We start from the raw sequence: 21,630 nt of genomic DNA, 5'->3' as shown, positions 1-21,630 counted from the left end.
TAATAATTTTTCTTGGTATCTAGATTATTTAATAGTTACTTTATTAAATTGGATTCATGAATTAAATTAGTTTATCTTAAAATTGAGTTTTTAATATGATATTTCATGCATATATATATATATATATATATATATATATATATATATATATATATATATATATATATATATATTTGTGTGTGTGCGCATGAAATATTGCAACACTTTGTGACATTATTTTTTATATATAAGGGTATGGCCAATACGCTAGAATAGAAACACCAAATTAATTGGATCACTATAGTTATTTTATACGTCTGGTTTTATATAATTCTACGATAAAAAATATTTAAGACGTGAGTGTCTAGGTTCAAACTGTTAGCAAAGTGTATTGTAAATATTAAAACAGTAACAATAACTACTGAAAGTAATAAAAGACAGAATCTGGAAAAATTAATGTCAAAACAAAAATCGAGTCCACTGAATACACAGTGTGTCCTTAAGGAAATTATTCCCCTCAACGTACCCGAGGTTTTATAATCTTTCCTCCCAGGATAGAACGATTTACTCACCAAAATAAAGGTACTGCAAATTCTGGTGTCTGCGAACCATTTGAAGGCAGTTTATCACACGAGTTTTTAAGAAGTGCAGAAAAAAAGAAGAAGAAGATGTCTATCAGAATTTTCGTATGGAGCATTCTGAGGATTAACAGATATATATAGCATGTTTGCACCTTTTAAGAAAAAGCACCTGTTGGGAAAATGTTTGCCTGTTGAGAAAAGGTTTGCAACTTTTCGGACAAGGTTGCAACCTTTCAAATAATCCGTTGAAAAAACGGAGGGAAATATTTTAAATTAATCCGAGAAAAAAAGAAACGGGTCGGGTCACGGGTCAGGATTTTCAATTAATTAATTAAATAATATTAATTAATAAAAAATTAAAGAAAATTTGGTCTGTAGCCAAAGCCAAGCGAGCGACAACGACGGCGTGAGGGGAGACTCTCTTCTTGACCCTTTAGCAACATGAAGGAGTGCTTCTACTTTTAAATAGGAGATTTTTCCTTTCCACCACCTATGTGGGACAAATGCTTATTTCATACAGCAAGAAGGAACAATTTTTTTTCCCTCAACTTCTTTTTCCCTTCATTTCCCATTCAACCTATCAATTAAATCCAACACAAACTTGAAACGAGAAGTGTGTGATCTAAGGGTTGAGCATGATTTATCGGATAAGTAAACAAACAAGATGCTAGACAGAAAAAAAATACTTAAAAGAACATGCAATAAGAACTTTATGTAAAAGAAGAAGAAGATCATAAGAACGTTTATGTTGTCTAAATCAAATTCAACTACATAATATTGTCACAAAAAAAAAGTTGAAAAAGAAAATATACACATGTGGAATGAAGAAATATGAATGATTGGGGATTGTAATATATAACAATTTCTTGTAGAACTTTTCATTTACTTTCATATTTAGATAACTGAATTTATCATGAAAATTTATGTTACTTAAAATTAAAGAGTAAAATAATGATAGTAATTGAAGAGACACACATACACGTTACATTTTCTATAAAATACTATAGACTACTCATATAGCATTTGCTTGAAAAGTTCAAAAGTCATTAAACAATCTATATATATTTATAAAGCTGAAAATAAGCACGTTGATGTGGTATACCTCATTGGCTTGTATCATTATTTATCTATTTTCTCAGAATTTTAAATTTTCTCTTCATTTTCTGTTCAAAAATCTATTAAAAGAATTAATCTCTTTCCTCATTATTAGCATTTAGTGTTTCCTTCCAAAAGAATTTGTGCAACGGTAGGTACATAATGTACGATTAAATTATTGCTTCAAGCTTTCAACCAACGTAGCATCAGTTACTTTTGATGTTTTTAATCACCAATAATATATATATATATATATATATATATATATACTCCTTGTACCTTTTCTTTCGAGGTCTCAGGTAAGTTTTTTTTTCCTCTTTTGTTTTATTTATTTTCTTCTTTTTATTTTATTCTTGTTCCTTGTTTTTTAATATATATATGTTATCATCATCTTATAACAGCAAATTAATATAGAGTTTTTTTTTAAAGAAGAGGTAAGTCAGCAAATGTTTTTCTTATCAATGTCATTGTTGATTTTTTTTTCTGATCAATGTCATTATTATTTAAGTTTTTGAAGAATTTGTGATTCAAGTGTAATAATTTTGAAGTCGTTAATTTACAAGAACATGTTTATCTTTATCTTTCTCTAAATCTAATATATAATATTAAGGTTAGGCATAGACAAAGTGATGTGATAGTTTTTTATGACCATTTTTCTTTTTTATTCAATTTTAAAAAAATTATTGCATTAAAAAAAAGCAATGAAAAGGTGTAAAGGAAAATGAGCATACATATCTATATGTAATATAAATCTATAGATAATTTAAAGTTAGATACAAGAAAAGTGATATGACACCTCTTTTTGATCAAGAATCCTACTTATCTTTTCTAATTTTTATGATATTTTTTTCTTATTTATTTATTTTTTATTATTGTATAAAACTAAATGTGTTTTATATATATAGAAAACGTAAAAAAAAAATATTTGTTACTTTAAATTTGCAGGAAAATATATGGGTCATTTATTGCTCATTATTGTTACCTATTATTTTGCCCTTATTATTTCTTCTACCTCGTAACATCCCCTCAATTCTCTCTTTATTTTATGGTTTAATTCTTTTTAATTGATAATTATAATTACCTTAATATATGTCAAGAAACTTTTCAAAACTTATATAAGTTCACATCTCAACACACAAATTGCAATTGCAAGATTTAATTTTGTGTGCATGATTTTGCTCAATTCAAATAATATACAAAATTTTTACTTTTATCACTCGATTATCAAAAGACATAAAAACAAATTGTGTGTAAAATATCAATATCACTATACATGATTAATTTTTTGTATTCAACAAAGTTTGTATGAATTTCTAACGCTTTTGAATATGCCAACGAAATCTGATGAAAAAATACATTGTTTCAATGAATTACAAAAATAATACCACTTTGATTGATGCCGGTCTAAACTAATTGATAATGATATTGACGTTGTGTGTGACTAAAGATGAAAAGGAAGTGCAGGAAAGAATACTTAAAAGAAGAGTTGTTTCAATATCTTTCATATATGATTTACAAGGCACAATAATAAATATTATCATAAGAGAAAATGTGAATTGGCGGTTAGATAAAATTAATAGGAAATTAGAGATGACGAATTTGAAGAGAAAAAAAAAGAAAAAAGGTGAGACGAATATTTATATAGTAACAATTCTTTTTATATTTAAATTTAAAAAAAATATACATAAAAATATTAAAGATTAAATTTTCAATTAAAGGAAACAAGATTAAATATTTATTTTTTAAATGTACAAAGGAAAATTATATTTCAAATTTTTCACTCATATCCACGTTAAGAGATCAATTTTCTTTAAATTCTTCAACACTTTAAAAGTAATGAAAAATTAGAGGAAAGTAAGTGTTACTTATATATTAGATCAAAATTCGAAATTTCATATATAAATTAGAGATTAAAATATTTTTATCATTTGCATACTATGAAAATATTGTTTAAAAATTTTATTACCGCGCGAAGTGCGGCTATAATAATTTGATATTAAAGAGTATTTGAAATGCTTGGACTTTCACCTAGCAAATTACTGCAAATTATTTCATTCATTTGAATGACTTTTTTTTTTATCTTCCATCATATCTTTATTACATAACTTAAAGCTCATTTAAATACTTTAAAATTGTTTATCTAATTAGTTATTATAATATATTTTTATATTTTGTACATAAAAAAAAAGCAGAATAATATTTAAGTGGCAAACAAAATGATAATTCAACTTTGAGGTTAGGTCATTACCCATTGTCTATTATATTTTTAATTTTTATTTAAAAAACAAGTTTAGAAAGTCCTAACATACCTCGAATGTCGAACACGTGTCACAAATCCTCTTGATTTTTCTTTTTCTTTCGCAAAGCTTCAGAACGTTCTCAATCAATCAAATATACATTATTCATAAGTAAAAGAGACAGTAGACACTCATATTGCTATATAAAATTCGACTAAAAATTAGATCTAAAAATTAACCCCTAACTCCAAGGTCAAATCTAAAATCTTGTTTAAATTCAAATTCGAGTCAACCCTTAATTCGTCAAAATCTTATTTTTGATATAAATAAAAAACTTAGGGCAACAACTCCCAACATATCACAATTATTTTTTCATGATTGTGATCGTAAGAGATATTCTCAATTTAAAGCTAAGATACAATTCAGAAACTCCCCAATTCAACAATCATATAAGAACTAAATGAACACCATTCTATCACTTATATATATACATATATTTTGTCTAATGATCGGGTCATCAATTTACTATTATTAACTCTCAATCATTGAGTCCTTCACTATACCATAATTACCCACTTAAATTGTCTCCTTTATCTTTAAGAACTATTAATCAAACCAAAGAAAAATAAATTATTTCCCTAGTACTATTTCATCCACCCAGCCATAAAATCATAACAAATGCTCCTATATTCGATATATATTTATATAAGAATGAAAACCTAGTTAAATATATTTTATTTTTATCTAAATACTCTCTCCTTCCCTCGTTGATACCGCACAAGTTCTCCATGAACTCCTCTTTTGGGTTCGTCTCCATAGATGAGTTTATGCTCCTCTTTTGTTTTCTAAAATAATTATGTATTAAAAGTGATAAATTCCATCAACTTATTCTAATATATATGAGCCAAGTGGCATAGAATATTAAATAAATTTCAGACTTGGCCCATTATTATCAACTAAATTAATTATTTCAAATTATTTGTCAACTAAATAATCGTAATTAAACGAATAGTTCAAAATTTTCATTTAAAAATTACAAAAAGAGTCAAAAGAATTTTAGTACTCAAAATGACCAATGGGTCATTATAATAACTAATTTAAATAATGATATAAATAAATAAATATCTTTTTTGGTAAAATATATAATTAAATAGAATAATAAATTAAAAGTGAAAAAAATAGTGATATCAGAGCTTCTTTAAAGTGATATTAGAGATATTGTGAGCTAAATATTAATAACTCTGATACCAAAAAATATATTACACTTCACCCTAAATCCAGTCTTTAAAATCAAAAAAAGAGAATAAACAAAGAAAATACAGGAGCTACAGTAAAAATAAAATAACAAAATAGACCTCATATTCAAATTACATAAGGACATTTAAGGAAGATTAAATCAAAAAAATAGGTAACACTTCACCTAAACCTAGTCTATAAAATTTTAAAAAGATGGAATAAGCTAAGAAAACGAAGGAGCCACAGTAAAAATAAAATAACAAAATAGCCTCCATATTCAAATTACATAAAGACATTTTAGGAAGATTAAATATATAAAAAAAATCACACTTCATTCTAAACCTAGTCAATGAAATCACAAGAAGATAATAAACGAAGAAAAGAGAGTATTCACAATAAAAATAAAAATAACAAAATAACACCACCCCCACCCCTACCCCGCTCAGAAAAAAAATCACATTCATTCTTAGAAATCATGAACAATCAAAGTAGCTTAGGAGGGGATAGGAGCAGCTCACTTCATTTAATGTCATCAAATACTATTAAACTCATATATTTTAGCCATGTAAAAAACCTACAAGCTCACCCTTTAAACTTTTACAAAATCAGTGCAAAATAGCTATAAAATCATATTTGATTGAAAACGGATGAATTTTATGGGATATTGTTCCAAAATTATCATTTGAAATTTCAACTAAAGGTTTCAAGGCTTTAATCAATGTCAAAGCTTGTTTAGGATTCTTTGAAGTTATTGTTCTCATGATACGCAACAAAGTTATTTTGTTAAACAACAAAGATTCATTTTTTCTAATTTGAGTAAATATTTGCTTGCTTCGTCGTTTGTTATTCTCCTTTGTGTGAATTTATTGTAATTATTGTAGAAATATTGATTTTTTAAGCTCACAGGCTTACTAAATTTATAACCACCCAAACATTAATGACTTATTTTATACCATAATTTTTTTAAAAAAATTCTTAAATTTTGTATCAAGCGAAACTAACTCACATAAATTGAAACGGGGGAAGTTATAGTTACCTTGAGGAGAAAGAATAAAAAAAATTACTTTTTTTGGATTAAAAGGATGAAGGGTATTTTGGGTATAAAAAAGTAGCAAACTTATATGCCAAGCGCGTGAGGTTACCTTAATATCCTCAAAAAGATGAATTTGTGTCAAATTATGCATGCTTGACTTGTATCTGTTAAACTAAATTTAATCAAGAGTGGTCAGTTCAATTTGATTTGACAATTTGGCATGTACACCCTTATGTTAAATATCTTTCTTCTTTTAAGATTGTGGTGTTCGGACCAGTTTTTTCACACCTCGATTAATTTCGCGGAATACCTACAACCTCCCACCAGCAATAGGTACCAGCTAACTCTGTCCATCAAAGCTAAAATAGATGGAAGAATCACTTAGAGTTTTTTTTACTCCACTTGGATGTGAACTGACCTCATGATTCTCAACCACTTCATTGACGACTAGGTCACACCCTTGGATGCACCTTATGCCAAATATCTTTATTCATAGTTAGAATTCTTAGGACATGTTTGACCATGTGAGATGAAATCATATTATGATTTCATATGAGATGAAATTGAAGTTTTCTAATGATCTGAACCAGGGGCGGAGCAACAGGGGTGCGAGGGGTGGCAACTGAACCCCCTTCGTCGGAAATTTGCACTATATATATACTGCAAATTTTTTTATTCATGTACAAATATTATTTTTGCATCCCCTTAACAAATGGAGATTGTGGATTAGTGAATAAGGCGCCTGTGATTGAGCCCGCGGTCGCGGGTTCAATTCTCGGCAATGACACATTTTTTTATTTTTTTCATCCAGTCCCTTAAAAAAACGACGTCACTTTATTTATTATTATTATTATTAAAAAACGTGGGCCATTTGGGGTATAGAATTCCTAATTTCAAAAGTGTTAACATTGTTCATTTGCTCTACTGACTACTGCGCCTCCTACTCTGTCATTTCTTCTTGGCCCATGGCTTCCAATTTCAAGGTATTTCTTTTGTTTTCCTCTTCTTTTTTTAACCATACTCAAAATCACAATAAATCCATTATTGTTTCTTGTTAGTTGTTAATCAACCCATTTTGTGAAATGGGTAGCTGACGGCTGACCCATTTTTCATTCATGAACCCTAAGCCTTGATTATTTTAATTTTTAAATGTTTTTTGTTTGCAAAATTGGTCTTCTAGATATTTATTTTTATCTAATAAAAAAATTAAAGTGTAGATTTTTATTTAGTAATCAATTCCCTTTTATATGTGTTGGATTGTGGTTAAGTTGTTTTCTTGCTTATTGAGACATTTGGTAGAGTTTTTGAAATGGGATATGCTTAAGGAGTTAAGGTTACTAATTGTTTTTGATGTATTGCTATATACAAGATTGAGTTTTTATTCTCACAAGATTGAGTTTTTATTCTCACAGTTAGATGTTCTTAAATAGGCTTTATTTTATTTGCTTTTAAGACTGACATTGTGTCTTTAATTCTAACTAATTTTTTTATTATAATTCAGTCTCAAAAGTCAGCGAAGAATTATTTTACCAAAGTTCCAAAATCAAGCTTAGACTCTCATGATCAATCTAATCTAGACGAAAATGTCAACCACTCAGAAGTACCATTGCTTTCTTCTCAGGATTTGATTTGAATTCTTTAAGGCATGATCTGGGTGAAAGAACTCAAATCTTGAACTTTCATCCAAATCATCGTAATGTCATTCGAAGAGAATACCTTAGGAGAGGTCCTTGTCAACCTTGGCTTAAAGAGTATCCTAAAACAAAAGTTTCTAGAGACATGCGTCGTTTTAATCCTCAGTGGTTTAGTGAGTATTCTAATTGGTTAGAGTATAGTGAAAGTAAAGATGCAGTCTTTTGTTTGAATTGATATCTATTTGCAAATGATAATATTCATCAAGGAGGGATGATGTATTTTCGACCATAGGGTTTAGGTGTTGGCAAAAAAGAAGAGTTTTAAAAAATATGTTGGTGGCGGAAATAGCATTCATAATCAGGCAAGAAAGAATTGTGAAGATCTAGTGCGACAAGAACAATCTATTCAATCTACACTTGTGAGGCAAGATTCTCAATTTAATCATAAGTATTGGCTCCGCTTAACTGCTTCAGTTGATGTTGTAAGGCTTCTTTTGAATCAAGGATTGGCATTTCGGGGTCATGATGAATCTAAATTATCACTTAACAGAGGTAATTTTCTTTAAATTCTTTCATGGTATTCTGAAAGGTGTGATAACATTAAAGATTTTGTATTGAAACATGCTCCACAAAATGATCTAATGACTTCTCCAATGATTCAAAAAGAAATTGTGACTGCATGCAAAATTAAAACAATTAAGGCTATCATAGAAGAATTAAATGGTGATTACTTTGCCTTGTTGGTTGATGAATCTTTTGATGTATCGCGCAAGGAGAAAATGGCTGTTGTTTTACGATATGTTGATAGAATGGGATTTATGATGGAGCCACTTATCGACATTATTCATGTTCAAGATACTTGTGCATAATCTTTAAAAGAAGCAATTGTTAATTTACTTGCTAAACATTCCTTGAGTCTTTCTTATGTACGTGAACATTGTTATGATGGGGCAAGTAATATGCAAGGTAGAATCAATGGCCTTAAAATGTTGATTGAGCAAGAAAGTAGATCGGCTCATTCTATTCATTACTTTGCTTATCAACTTCAACTAAGTCTTGTTGCGGTTTCTAAAAAGTGTGTTGAAGTGGGAGAGCTTGTACTATTGGTTTCAAGTATTTTGAATATGTTGGGAGCTTCTTTCAAATGCATGGATGAATATCGAGAATCTCAAAAGAAAAGAGTTCAAGAGGCATTAGATATGGGTGAACTTGAAACTGGTAGAGGCTTGCATCAAGAATTTGGTCTTACTAGAGCTTGTGATACTCGTTGGGGATCCCACTACAAATCTTTTAGTAACTTTATTCTTATGTTTGGTTCAATTGTTGATGTACTTAATGATATTGTTGTTGATTCACATTGTCCAGATAAAAATGCCAAGGCAATGGGATTTCACAGAGCATGTCAAACATTTGATGTTGCATTCATATTGCATTTGATGAGAGATATTTTAGCAATCACAGATATGCTTAATAAATGCTTACAGAAAAAAGAGCAAGATATCGTAAATGTCATGCTACTTGTTCAAGTAGCAAAGAAAAGGTTGTAAAAGTTAAGAGAGGAAGAATGGGGTTCGCTTATTGATAAAATATCTAAATTTTGTATAAAGTATCTAAATTTTGTATCAAGTATCAAATTTTGATACCTAAGTTAGATGAGATGTACTTTACCTCTTTGAGATCACGGCGTAAACTTGCTGGTTGTACTATCTCACACCGTTATTATGTTGAAGTATTTTGCAAAGTTATTGATTGACAAACTCAAGAGCTTTCTTATCGTTTTGATGAAGTAACGACTGATTTGCTTTATGGAATTGCTTGTTTAAATCCAATTGACTCATTTTCTAGTTTTGTGATCTTAGGAAAATAATGAGAATGGCTAAACATTATCTTGATGACTTTGATGAATTTATTATGGGGGTTCTTGAGAATCTACTTCCAAGTTACATTATTGATGTTCATGATCTTGATGAAAGGTTCTCCGATCTAAAAGGACTTTTTGATCTTTCAAAAAGATTAAGTCAGACAAAGAAGCATTCAAACTACCCTCTTGTATTCCTCATAGTGAAACTTGCCTTGCTCTTACCAGTTGCCACTGCATCCGTTGAAAGAATTTTTTCAGTAATGAAGTTTATCAAGAATAACTTGCGGAGTCGAATGAATGAGATTTATTTTAGTGGTTGTTTGGTGCCTTATGTAAAAAAAGATGTGTTTAATAGGATCTCTAACGATATTATTATAAAAATATTTCAAGAAATAAAACCTCGTCGTGTACAGTTGTAGTAATATACTTGCACTTTCAATAGAGAATTGTGTTTGTTTTGATTTCTTCACGTGTTTATGTTTTAATTTTCTTGAACCCCCTTATCAAATATTCTGGTTCCGCCCCTGATCTGAATCGTCATTTTTTAGAAAGGCCAAAAATTTTGGGAGCTAAATTGACCTGAATCTGTACCATCCCACCATAGCGGGAATAAGCCCACCACAGTGGCGCCTCCATGGCGAGATGGAACTCGCCATAGCGGAATCGATGGTACAAAACTATAAAACACGAATTCTTATTTCTTCTTATTCCCTTAAATGTCAAAATAGACGAGGGTCACCCTAGAAACCTTCAAAAAGCTGCTCGGAGCTTGAAGAGAAGGGATGAATAAAATTCTATCGCAGAGAAGGTTACAACCCAGGAATTTCAGGTCAATCTCCATTGTTTCTCCTTTCGAAAGTCAAAAATCATGCTATAATCCTTCTACAGCTGCTTAGCGCCCAGGAAGACTAGGAGCCCGTTTGGTTTGGCCTATAAGTTGTTGAAAACTGCTTATAGGATATTTTCAGCTTTTTTGAAGGTTTGACTGGCCAACTTAAATACATTTTATGCTTAAAATAAGCCCAAAAAAATAATTGAGTCTGTTTGGCTTGGCTTATCTAAAATAGTTTATAAGTTGCTTTCAACTTATAAGTTGTTTTAGATAAGTTAAGCCAAATAGACACTAGATTTTCTTAATTGAGTAGTTGTAAATCAGTTCCCAGTGCATTTATATCGTAGATTGATGGGAGATTTCATACTTAGACCTTTAAATACGGAGATTGGATGGCTAAATGATTATTATTGCTATTTAGGGCGGGAAGGTTATGATGTGTCCATGTGGGTCATGATTTCTGTAACTACCGGTATTGGACCAGTCTTTGAATGTCAATCTTGATAATCCATGTAAAGAGGGTTGTTAACTCTTTTGAATTTATTGTAGGAAAATAGCTGGGTCATAATGAGATCCTGAGATTTGTGGGTTATGGGCTATTGGTGTACATAAAGGAATAGGCTTACACAAATAATTGTGTATTCATTCTGATTTTTCCCTGTGAGTTACTTGAGTAATGTGTATCATGAAATGAAGAGTGAATGTGAATGACTTTGTGTTGATAAAAATCTAATGACATGAACCTATTTGACTACCTGTGGTTATGGGTGATGGTTTATTTTTCTGCCTGTATTATATGTGCCTATTAAATGCATTGATAGTATTGCATGCGTATATGTAAATAGAAAAAGATGGAATGAACCTAATAAAATGACTACTATAAGCAATTGCATGCAATGAATCTGTTATTAAGTGTGTGAACTATCTGTTATTGATTATGATTGTTGGATCAGATACTACGCCAGTACATATTAAATCGGGTACCATATCGGTAAATATTGAATCAGGTGTCATGCTGACACTTATTGGATCATATACTACTCAAGTACATATTGAATCGAGTACTATGTTGGTATGTATTGGATCGGATGTCATGCTGACACATTTACAATTTAGGTGTGGATTCCATGAGAAGACCAAGTATGTGCTATGGTTCCTTCAGAGAACCAATTGATTGTTGTAACTGTGATTAATCATGCCCATTATGTAAACTAATTCAAGTTACAGATTGAAAGTCCGAGTAATGTTATAATATGACATGATTGTGTATTCTGATTATATGTGTGATGATAGAGGAACTAACACATCTATAATTGAGCATGCCCATCCTGTGTAATAATTGATATCGAAGGTCAAAGTCTAGCTAATTTTCATACCTTAGTGGTGTCATAAGTGTTATTATGTTATGGTTGCTCGATGCGTCTGTATCATAGGTATGAGGACGTGGGTAAGCAAGTGGAGAGTAGTTGATATGGTGTTAAGTGAGATTAGTGACTTAGAGTCAGATATTATTGGTGTCCTGTTAATGTGTGAGTTAATGGGGGATTGAAAAAGGATTAGGAGATTTTATCTACGGGCAGACCGTCCTAGAGGAAGGAATACCGTTATGGCGAGGCCATCTTAGCGGGTTAGGTCCAGCCATGGTGGGTCAGTACAGATAGGGTAGAAAGGAGTCTTAGACCACTTTAATATTGTCCTCTTTCAAGTAAGATGTCAAATATTCTAAGGTAAGGTGCCAATGTAAGAGCTTGAAGAAAGGTAGTAGTCTATTAGACAAAGTTAGTGGTAGCCGTATTTTAAAAACTCCTTTATGTGATAGAAGGACTAGGCCTTGATCTGTATTATAGTTGGCAACGGACCAACTATAAGGGATATTTGTTAGGCTTGAAGAACATCAAGAGGTTAATAGGAATGGTAAGAATTTGTGCATAAAGGTTTGGCGGGTGTATTTCCTTAAGTGCATGTTTTCTTCTTGTTGATTGCTTTATATTATGTGTGGGATATGAGGTTAACAAATGATGCCTACCAGTACGTATTTTTTACACTGGTACTACTCTTGCTATGTTACTTAGACATCCCATATCGATCAAGGTTTTCGTTGAGTTTGAAATAAAGGGCAAAAAGTAAGGGCGTAGTAGTTGCGCGAAAGCCGTTGCGCCTTAGCGCATCCCTTTTCTTGTAGGAGTGCTAAGCGCGACCTTTTGTTTTTTCTTCTGCTTGCTTTGCAGTACGAGCCTCATACAAAGTTTCACTCCTTTAATATGATGAGAAGAAGGGGGGCCTCTTTTCCATACCAATCCTTATTTACTACGACACCTTTTTTGGGGTGTATAACTCAGTTGGTAGAGCATTGGGCTTTGAACCTAATGGTCGCAGGTTCAAGTCATGTTATACTCAAACCTACCTTACATTTTACTATGCATAAAGGTGCATAGTAGCCTTCAAAGATGACTCTTTGGCCTTTCGACTCACTTTGGCGACTTCGCCTTTTAAGTAACAAGGGGGTGGGCCGCTCTAAGCGGAAAGCGATAGTGAATACCAAACTTGACCACGCTCATCCAAACCATCCTCAAAAAGCAATCGAAAAGCAAAGCCCTTCCTTCCAATCCAAGCCAGTGAAGCCGCCCCAATATCTAACCACCTTTCACCCCGATCACATATTGGCACGTTCATGATGCATCATAATTAAAAGGCCGTAAAGTAAAGAAGACCTATGCATCAGTGTACTGTCATGATCACATATTAGCTTAATTTTATTGATGGCTTGAAGGCGAAGCCGCCTATTTCTTAGGGCAAAGGGTGTTTCATTCTCCTAACTCCTTCCACTTCTCCCAGGGACAAGAACTATGGCTTGACCTTCGGGGAAAAATACTGTGGGACCCCTCCTTCGAGGGCGCCTAGATAGTGAAAGATTATGTCTTTATAAGGTTGGAAGCTAAGCAAAGTCATGAAACTGGCTGACTACGCTCGAGTAGATCCCAAACCCGAAGGTGGTGGCGGAACTCTTCGTAGAGTTCAGGAAAACGAAGATGATTCTCCGATAGCTTCTACTTTTCCTTCCTATTGGTGGAAGTTGTGCCATTACTTTATTTATACATTATTTCTTTAGAAGCTCTTGTACATATTTAGACTAATATCTTTGGGGGTGTTAAAATACTGTTGTGTAATTAATCTTAGAGTTTTAATTTAATATACGATGTCTTTTTCCCTTTTAGACTTTTGTGTTGGTATTTTCGTTAAACTTTCGCATGTTATCCGTTTGAGGATTAAGGGTTCTCCTACTTAGGTGTTAGGGTAGGTGCCCGCATGACCCGATAAGTTGGGTCGTGACAAGTTTTGATTGGACATGCGATTTGAATTTTTAAGTTGTTTGCTCATAAACATAAAAATCCATAAGTTGTGAAAACTATCAAAATTACCCAATTTATTTATACAATCTTGCCAAATAAGCAAAAATTCATAACAAAAATATAATACGCTATCACAAACTTATTCTAAAAAGAATACAATATTTATTGATTGAACTTTGATTCAATAAAAAAGTAAAATTGAACATGAGTTGTAGGCTACTACTCTTTAATATGTGTGTGATTTAAAGTTATCATTTGACAAAAATGGAATGGGCAAGAGTAACAATATCAATTATAAATTTTGTTTACATATGAAATAAATGATTGGTAATATAAAATGGTGAACTTTTTTTTACAAAATATAAATTTATGTGTCAATTTTTATATTTAAAAAATGTGAAATTATGATATGAAATTCTCAAGTCAAGCTTTTTGAAAAATTTGAAATTTTATCTCATAATTTAATTATTTTGAAATAAAATTACATATCTAATTAAATCACGAGATAAAATCGCATGTTCAAACGTATATTTATTTGATTAGTAAGTCGTATATTGGAAAAAGAGCAACTATTCAATGTAACTAATATGACAGGTTTTTGGACCTAAACAAGAAATTTTCTTTACCTATAGGTCTAAACTACAGTAAATTAAAGGGAGAGGATTCTTTGATTAGATATTTTGGGGTCACATGAACTGGTTTTACGCTCTGTATAAGAAAGAATAAAAAATGAAAGTTGAACTTGAAAGCATAACTTGTTACAATTAAAGTTGTTGTCCATATAATGTTTTCTATAGTATTCTGTGATGATTTTTTTTATTTTTGTTATTTCTTTTTTAATCTATTTTACTATACTTGCTTTTAGTCAGGAATATATCGGAAACAATATTTTTATTTTTCAAGGTATAAATAAAATATACGTACACTCTATATTCTATTCTACTTATATTACATCAAATATGTTAGTGTAGGAAACGAAGAGAACCTCAATGCTAATGAGTCAGTTGAATAAATGGTTGATGCATAGAGAAGTTCATCATGAGAATTCGATTCTTCCTGTATAAAAGCAATTCTATCGATGGAGTTAACTACACAATGCAAGTAAATACATGGTGTATTATTAATTTGTCCACACAAAGGGTTAATTTGTTCTATCTTCTTTTATGAAGAATAGAAATATTTGAAATCAATGAATATAAACCAACAATGTCTCATCATAAAAATAATATGAGTCTTGACAAGTCTTTTTCTCAATTTTTAAAGCATGCAAGAACTCGAAGAAAACTTTCTTTCACTTTATTATTGAATTTCTTTTTTGAATTCTCTTAATTCATAGTACTCCGTCGATTTAGATTTATCTTATAAGAATATGATGATCTCCTTAAAAAAATGATATTTGATTAGACTAACATGGTCAATCATGTCCATATCGCCATATATACGGTGTGCATTGAAGAGTTCCATAAAAGTGCTTGACTCGTTAAATATATTATGTACCAATATTAGATGAACCAAGTAATAAATGTGATGAAACTTTAATTATAATGAGTTTATATATAGTTATTTATGAATTTCACAAATGGCATTCCTCGATTTAAATTACTATGAGCTTAGTTTTATCCTTAATCAAGGATTCGATTTGAATTTAACTTCCAAAATTATGAAATTTTCGATGTGAATTCAAATTAGTTGAGTCCCAACGAGGAAAGAGAAATTGGGTACACCAAAAAAAAGGTCAATCATAGTTGATGTGTGTTAAGCTCTTAATAAATTAAGAAAAAAGAATTAAACCTAGAATATAAAAATATGTAGATGTTTCTAACTATAACTATTATTATCTTTAAATTTATAAGGATCCCCTTGTAGTTTACCCTAAAAAAATCCCCTGTACAATTATTAAATTCTTCTTAACTGACGAGTTAACAAGAGTGCAAGTTAAAGAAAAATATTTATTCGCATTCGATGTTTGAACCAAACTATATCAGCATATCATATAACGGTTAAGTGACAAAATGAACCAAAGAATATTTAGACCATGAAGCGGAATTATAAGAAAACTTTTTTCCTCTCTCTTTATGGATACACAGACTTTCTCAAATTCATTTTCAGGATGAATTTAGGTTTATATTCAACGACATTTGAGTGTACATAAGAATATGATCTCTTTTGAAATATGATTTTTGATTAGACTAATATGATCAGTCTCGTCCTTATTTTGTACATTGAAGACAAGTTTTGAAGTCACTTCAAATTTTTTGGCAAGATGATTTCCACCAAAGTAGAGGCCTATCTAGATTAGGTTCAACCTTTAGTATTATATTCGTTATAATTTTAAGATTATGAGTTCAGGTCTATCATTATTGCAATTTTAATACATATAGATTCATATTTTAAATCGAAAATATTGGGTTCATATGAACTAGCGCCGCAACTCATCTGTGCACCAAAGTACTAAACTCGTTAGATAAGGCAATATTAGATGAACCAAAGAGTAATAAAATTTGATGAAAGTTTAAGGAGTTTAAAAGAGTTAACATCTACTGGTTTAATGCTAAATTTTAAGCTTAGTTGATGTGTTAAACTTTAAAGATAAAGTGTTAAAAACACATTTAAACTATCTTTTTGTTTTAGTTTTATACCTAAACTATTGAAAGCGTGAGTTTCATTCCTAAACTATCGCTTATTATTTTGAGAAACACACCTCAATGGTGTGTGTAATACTCTCTCTCTACTCTCTATTTTTTGAAAAAAGCTTGCCGCATGGAATTCCACGTGGATAAAATATTTCACCTTGACAAAAATTATAAACTACTAATAGTAGTTAAAAGTTAAAGACAATAGTATTTTTATTCCCAAAAAAATAAATTATTTTTTATAAAAGAAATTATTTTTAAAAAAAATAAAATTTACAATATTTTGCTCACGCATTCCACCACCCTCACCCAATCCCCGTCCTTTTATTTTGTAAAATTTTTTAAATTTCTGTTATAAAATATTTTAAAAAAAAAAAATCATACTTGACCCCCTCCCTCACTCCTACATGAAAAAAGCTATTATTTTTATTTTAAAATAAAATACAATTATAACCCCCCCCCCAATCTAACCCTCCGTTCTTAATTTTTATATATATTTTTTTCTCGTTTTGTGTTAGATATATACATATATTTTTAGGAAAATATTTTTTCTACTTGCGTACCGGATATACATAAATAAAAATTTTATTTTAAGAATAGTCTTACGGCAAGTAAAAATACTTTCCTAAAATCATATGTATATATCTAACACAAAAGGGAAAAAAATTGAAAGCGGAGAGTTAGGTGGGGTAGGGTAGAATTTTTTAAAAAAAAATTAAAATATCTAAATTATTATTTGAAGAAAGGGTTATAAATCCAGACCTATAAGGAGAAAACACAGTAATATAAGATCGTATTTGACAAGTGGTATCATTAATGTTGATTATGTCAAATCTTGTGAAAATCTTGCAGATCCTCTTACTAAGGCCTTAACAAGAGAAAAGGTCTGGAGCACATCGAGGGGGATGAGATTGAAGCCTATAAATCCATGAGTCATATATGAGGAAACCCAACCTGGAGACTAGAGATCCTATAACCAGGTTCAATGGGGAAAACGAATCATATGATGACTTGTTGTGAAAAAATGCATTATTTATTATTCCCTCCCTATGATGTGAGTGCATTGTTTTCTGTAGTGAGTTGTGGAGGTTGAGTTTAAAAAACTCTTAATGAAAATTTGTAGCCCGTATGGGTGGAATGTTAAACTTACAGGAGCACTCTCGACAGATTTCACCTATGTGAGTGTGGAAGTAGGCCGCTTTCTATGAGAATTGGGCTTATTCTCAAAAGCACTCATAAAACCGGGATAGCACAAGGCCGTAATGTGCTGGCTTATAAAGCTCGTGACAATACCTTGATTACTATGTGTGAGCAGTAATAATTTATATCCCTTAAGCAGTCATAGTTCAAGTCTGAGACCATTACGACTCTGGAATAAATGTTATTGTTTCACTAAGTAAAGGTTCAATGCAGAGCACACCTTTATTATGTATAGTAGTCTTTCTTCAGCTGATAAACTCTCTTATATAATATTAAAATGAGTGGGGGATTGTTAGTGTGGGCATTTTAACATTTTATTAAATTGCAATTTTAGCAATTGTCCATTGATGACATTTAATGTCATCTTTATTCTATTTTTCATTAGTGCATAAAATGTCTTTCATTATCATCTTTAGTTAGTGCAAGACTAAATCATTCCATTATGTATTTTTAACATAATTATCACTAATAAGTGGTGCACTAAATCATAATGGTGCACTAAATGATGATAATGATGGCATTCCATTATTTTTTCATCTTTGTATGATTTTCTCTCCTATAAATAGAGAGGTCTTCTTTGTTTTGAAATGTAAGATAAGAGAAGAAAAAAATTGAATTAAGTTTGTCTAAAAAGAGAGTTCTTATTAGTTGAAGGGGGGTGTTCTTTGTGTGGAGCTTTAAACTCAACTCTTGTCCAAAGTTTGTTGAGTTACATTTTGTGATAAGGCTGTTATATCCTGGAGGGGACAAGTCAAGAGGACTACTGCTGGACCAGTGAAACGATTTACTGCAGTGGGCTTGAATCTCCTTAAAGAGAGCGAGATATCCGCGCCTCAGCCAAGAAGTGAAGTTAATTTCTTCATTTTATTTTTCAATTGTAATTTGTAATCTTGTAATTTCACCAACACATAAATAGTACCAATATGAATGAGAAATAAATTAAGCAAAAAATATGCCTTTAAATCCGCTCGTAATAGCACAAGTCTCAAACATACACTCCACATGAATTTTCGTTTACATGCACAAGAATATTAAAGAATCAATCAAATCAATAATTGTTTATATAGATTTGTTCGTATATTAATCAAATAATGTCTAATAACTTTAGAAAGACAACAAACATATTGATGAGTGAAAACTGAAAAGTTTGAAAAAGAAAAAAAGCATTCATGGAACATTATGTCTAGAAAAAATAAATTTTCTTTCCATCTTGGATACAAGCTTGTAATATGAAAAAAAAATAGGAGGAGATATTTGTAACAACTCAAAGTAGAAAAAGAATTTCTAACAATTTCAAGTAAAATAAAAGAAATTTAGCCTTCATTTTGTCTCTCATAATTTGGAGGTTTCATATTAGGAGAATAATATTTTACCTTATTTAAAACATTCAACAAAAAGAAGAACGACCTAACATCCCCTAAATCAGCAACTAAACTATACGATGTTTGTTCTCCCCTATTCCTACATTAACATTAGATACCATAAATCATAATACAATACAATAAAAAATAATAAATAGTAGGAGTTCTTAATTATTATAAATAAGTAAAAATTTAATATTTAAATATTAAGATAATAGTTAAATGATAACTTATTGGAAAAAAAATAGCAAATGACAATTTTAACTATTATAGAATTTTTAAATTATTATTTTTAAATATTAAAAAATAGAAAAAGACGATATTATTCCTATTTTAATTAGGATATGAAAGGCTTTTTGGACCTAAGCAAGAAATTTTCTTTACCTATAGGTCTATATACTACAGTAAATTAAAGGGGAAGGATTCTTTGATTAGATATTTTGGGGTCACATGAACTGGTTTTACTCTCTGAATAAGAAAGAATAAAAAAATGAAAGCTGAACTTGATTTTTTTATTTTCATTATTTCTTTTTTAATTTATTTTAATATACTTGCTTTTAGTCGGAAGTATATCAGAAATAATATTTCTTCCTTTCAACGTACACTCTGTATAGATTTTATTTTACTTATGAAATTACACCAAATATGCTATTATATGAAACGAAGAGAACCTCAATGCTAATGTGTCTGTTGAATAAATGGCTGATGCATAGAGAAGTTCATCAGAATTTGATTCTTCTTGTACAAAAGCAATTCTATCGATGGAGTTAACTACACAATGCAAGTAAATACATGGTGCATTATTAATTTGTCCACACAAAGGGTTAATTTGTTCTATCTTCTTTTATGAAGAATAAAAATATTTGAAACCAATGAACATGAACCAACAATGTCTCATCATAAAAATAATATGTCTTATGACATGTCTTTTTCTCAATTTTTAGAGTATGCAATCGCTCGGATGTTCTCCTAATCCAACCAGAACTCAAAGAAAACTTTCACTTTATTAATAGATCATAGTCTTTTTCGAATTCTCCATCTAACTCATTGTACTCCGTCAATTGAGGTTTATCTTATAAGAATATCATGATGATCTTCAAAAAAAATGATTTTTGATTAGACTAATATGGTCAATCATGTCCATATCGCCATATATATGTTGTGCATTGAAGAGTTCCAAAAAGTACTTGACTCGTTAAGCATATTACGTACCAATATTAGATGAACCAAGGAATAAATGTGATGAAAGTTTAATTATAACGAGTTTATATAAAGCTATTTATGAATTTCACAAATGGCATTCGCCGAAGTAAATTCTTATAAACTTAGTTTCACCCTTAACTAGAGATCCGATTTGAACTTGACCTCCAAAATTATGAGATTTTCTGTGTGAATTCAAATTAGTTGAGTCCGTGGACAAAGAAATTGGATGAGACACCAAAAAAAAAAAGGACAAGCATATAGTTCATATATATATGTATGTGTTAAGCTTTTGATAAATTAAGAAAAACGAATTAACCCTAGAATATAAAAATAAGTAGATGTTTCTAATTATAATTATATTCAAATCTATAAGGATTTTCATAGGATGTTACTTACTGGTATTATTATTAACATCCCAATAATAATTTAGATGTGTGTAACATTAATTAATTAAGAAGTGTGATTACCTTGGAGAACATTAATCCCCTTGTCCAATTATTAAAATCTTCCTACTGCGAGTTAACAAGAGTGCAAGTTAAGGAAAAATATTTATTCGTATTCGATGTTTGAATCAAACTATATCAACATATCATATTAAGTGACAAAATGAACCAAGAATATTTAGACCATGAAGCGGAATTATAAGAAAACTTTTTTCCTCTCTCTTTTTGGATACACAGACTTTCTCAAATTCATTTTCAGGATGAATTTAGGTTTATATTCAACGACATTTGAGTGTACATAAGAATATGATCTCTTTTGAAATATGATTTTTGATTAGACTAATATGATCAGTCTTGTCCTTATTTTGTACATTGAAGACAAGTTTTGAAGTCACTTCAAATTTTTTGGCAAGATGATTTCCACCAAAGTAAAGGTACATCTAGAGGAGTTCAATTTTAGCATTGCATTCGTTAAGTTTTTAAAATTATGAGTTCAGATGTACCATTATTGTAATTTAAATATTTTTTACATATAAATTCATATTTCGTGTCGAAAATACTGAGTTCAGATGAACTGGCACCGCAACTCTACATCCGCCCCTATGCCAAAGTACTGAACTCGATCGTTAGATAAGGCAATATTAGATGAACCAAAGAGTAATTAATTTGATGAAATTAGTGTAAGGAGTTTAAAAAAGTTAACATCTACAGGTTGAATGCTAAATGTTAAACTTTAAGTAAATTAATAAAAAGAATTACACCTAGAATGTGAAAATACCTTTAAAAAAATAAAAATAATAACCCAATAATTCAAATTTAAAAGGATTTTCTTAAGATGTTATGTGTTACTATACGCCAATAATCCTTTCGATTTGTGAAACTTTAATTAGTTAGAAGAGTCACTAGCTTATAAAAGACATCTCCCTATAGAATTATCTTTAAAAAACTAAAT

At 30.3% G+C, this 21,630-nt stretch overlaps 1 protein-coding gene and 1 non-coding gene across 2 annotated transcripts; both read left to right on the top strand.

Annotated features, from left to right (window-relative positions):
* Nucleotides 1–8,781: 8,781 nt before the first annotated feature.
* LOC129891341 (uncharacterized) lies at nt 8,782–9,342 on the top strand. The gene has a single exon (XM_055966661.1). The coding sequence runs from the start codon at nt 8,782–8,784 to the stop codon at nt 9,340–9,342; it is 561 nt and encodes a 186-aa protein (XP_055822636.1).
* Nucleotides 9,343–12,812: 3,470 nt separating this feature from the next.
* TRNAQ-UUG (transfer RNA glutamine (anticodon UUG)) lies at nt 12,813–12,885 on the top strand. The gene has a single exon. It is a non-coding gene; the product is annotated as a tRNA-Gln (tRNA).
* Nucleotides 12,886–21,630: the final 8,745 nt, after the last annotated feature.

Source organism: Solanum dulcamara, chromosome 1 (genome assembly GCF_947179165.1).
Source record: "Solanum dulcamara chromosome 1, daSolDulc1.2, whole genome shotgun sequence".
NCBI lineage: Eukaryota > Viridiplantae > Streptophyta > Magnoliopsida > Solanales > Solanaceae > Solanum > Solanum dulcamara.
The sequence above is the reverse complement of the archived record's forward strand: the minus strand, read 5'-3'. Positions and strand labels throughout refer to the sequence as shown.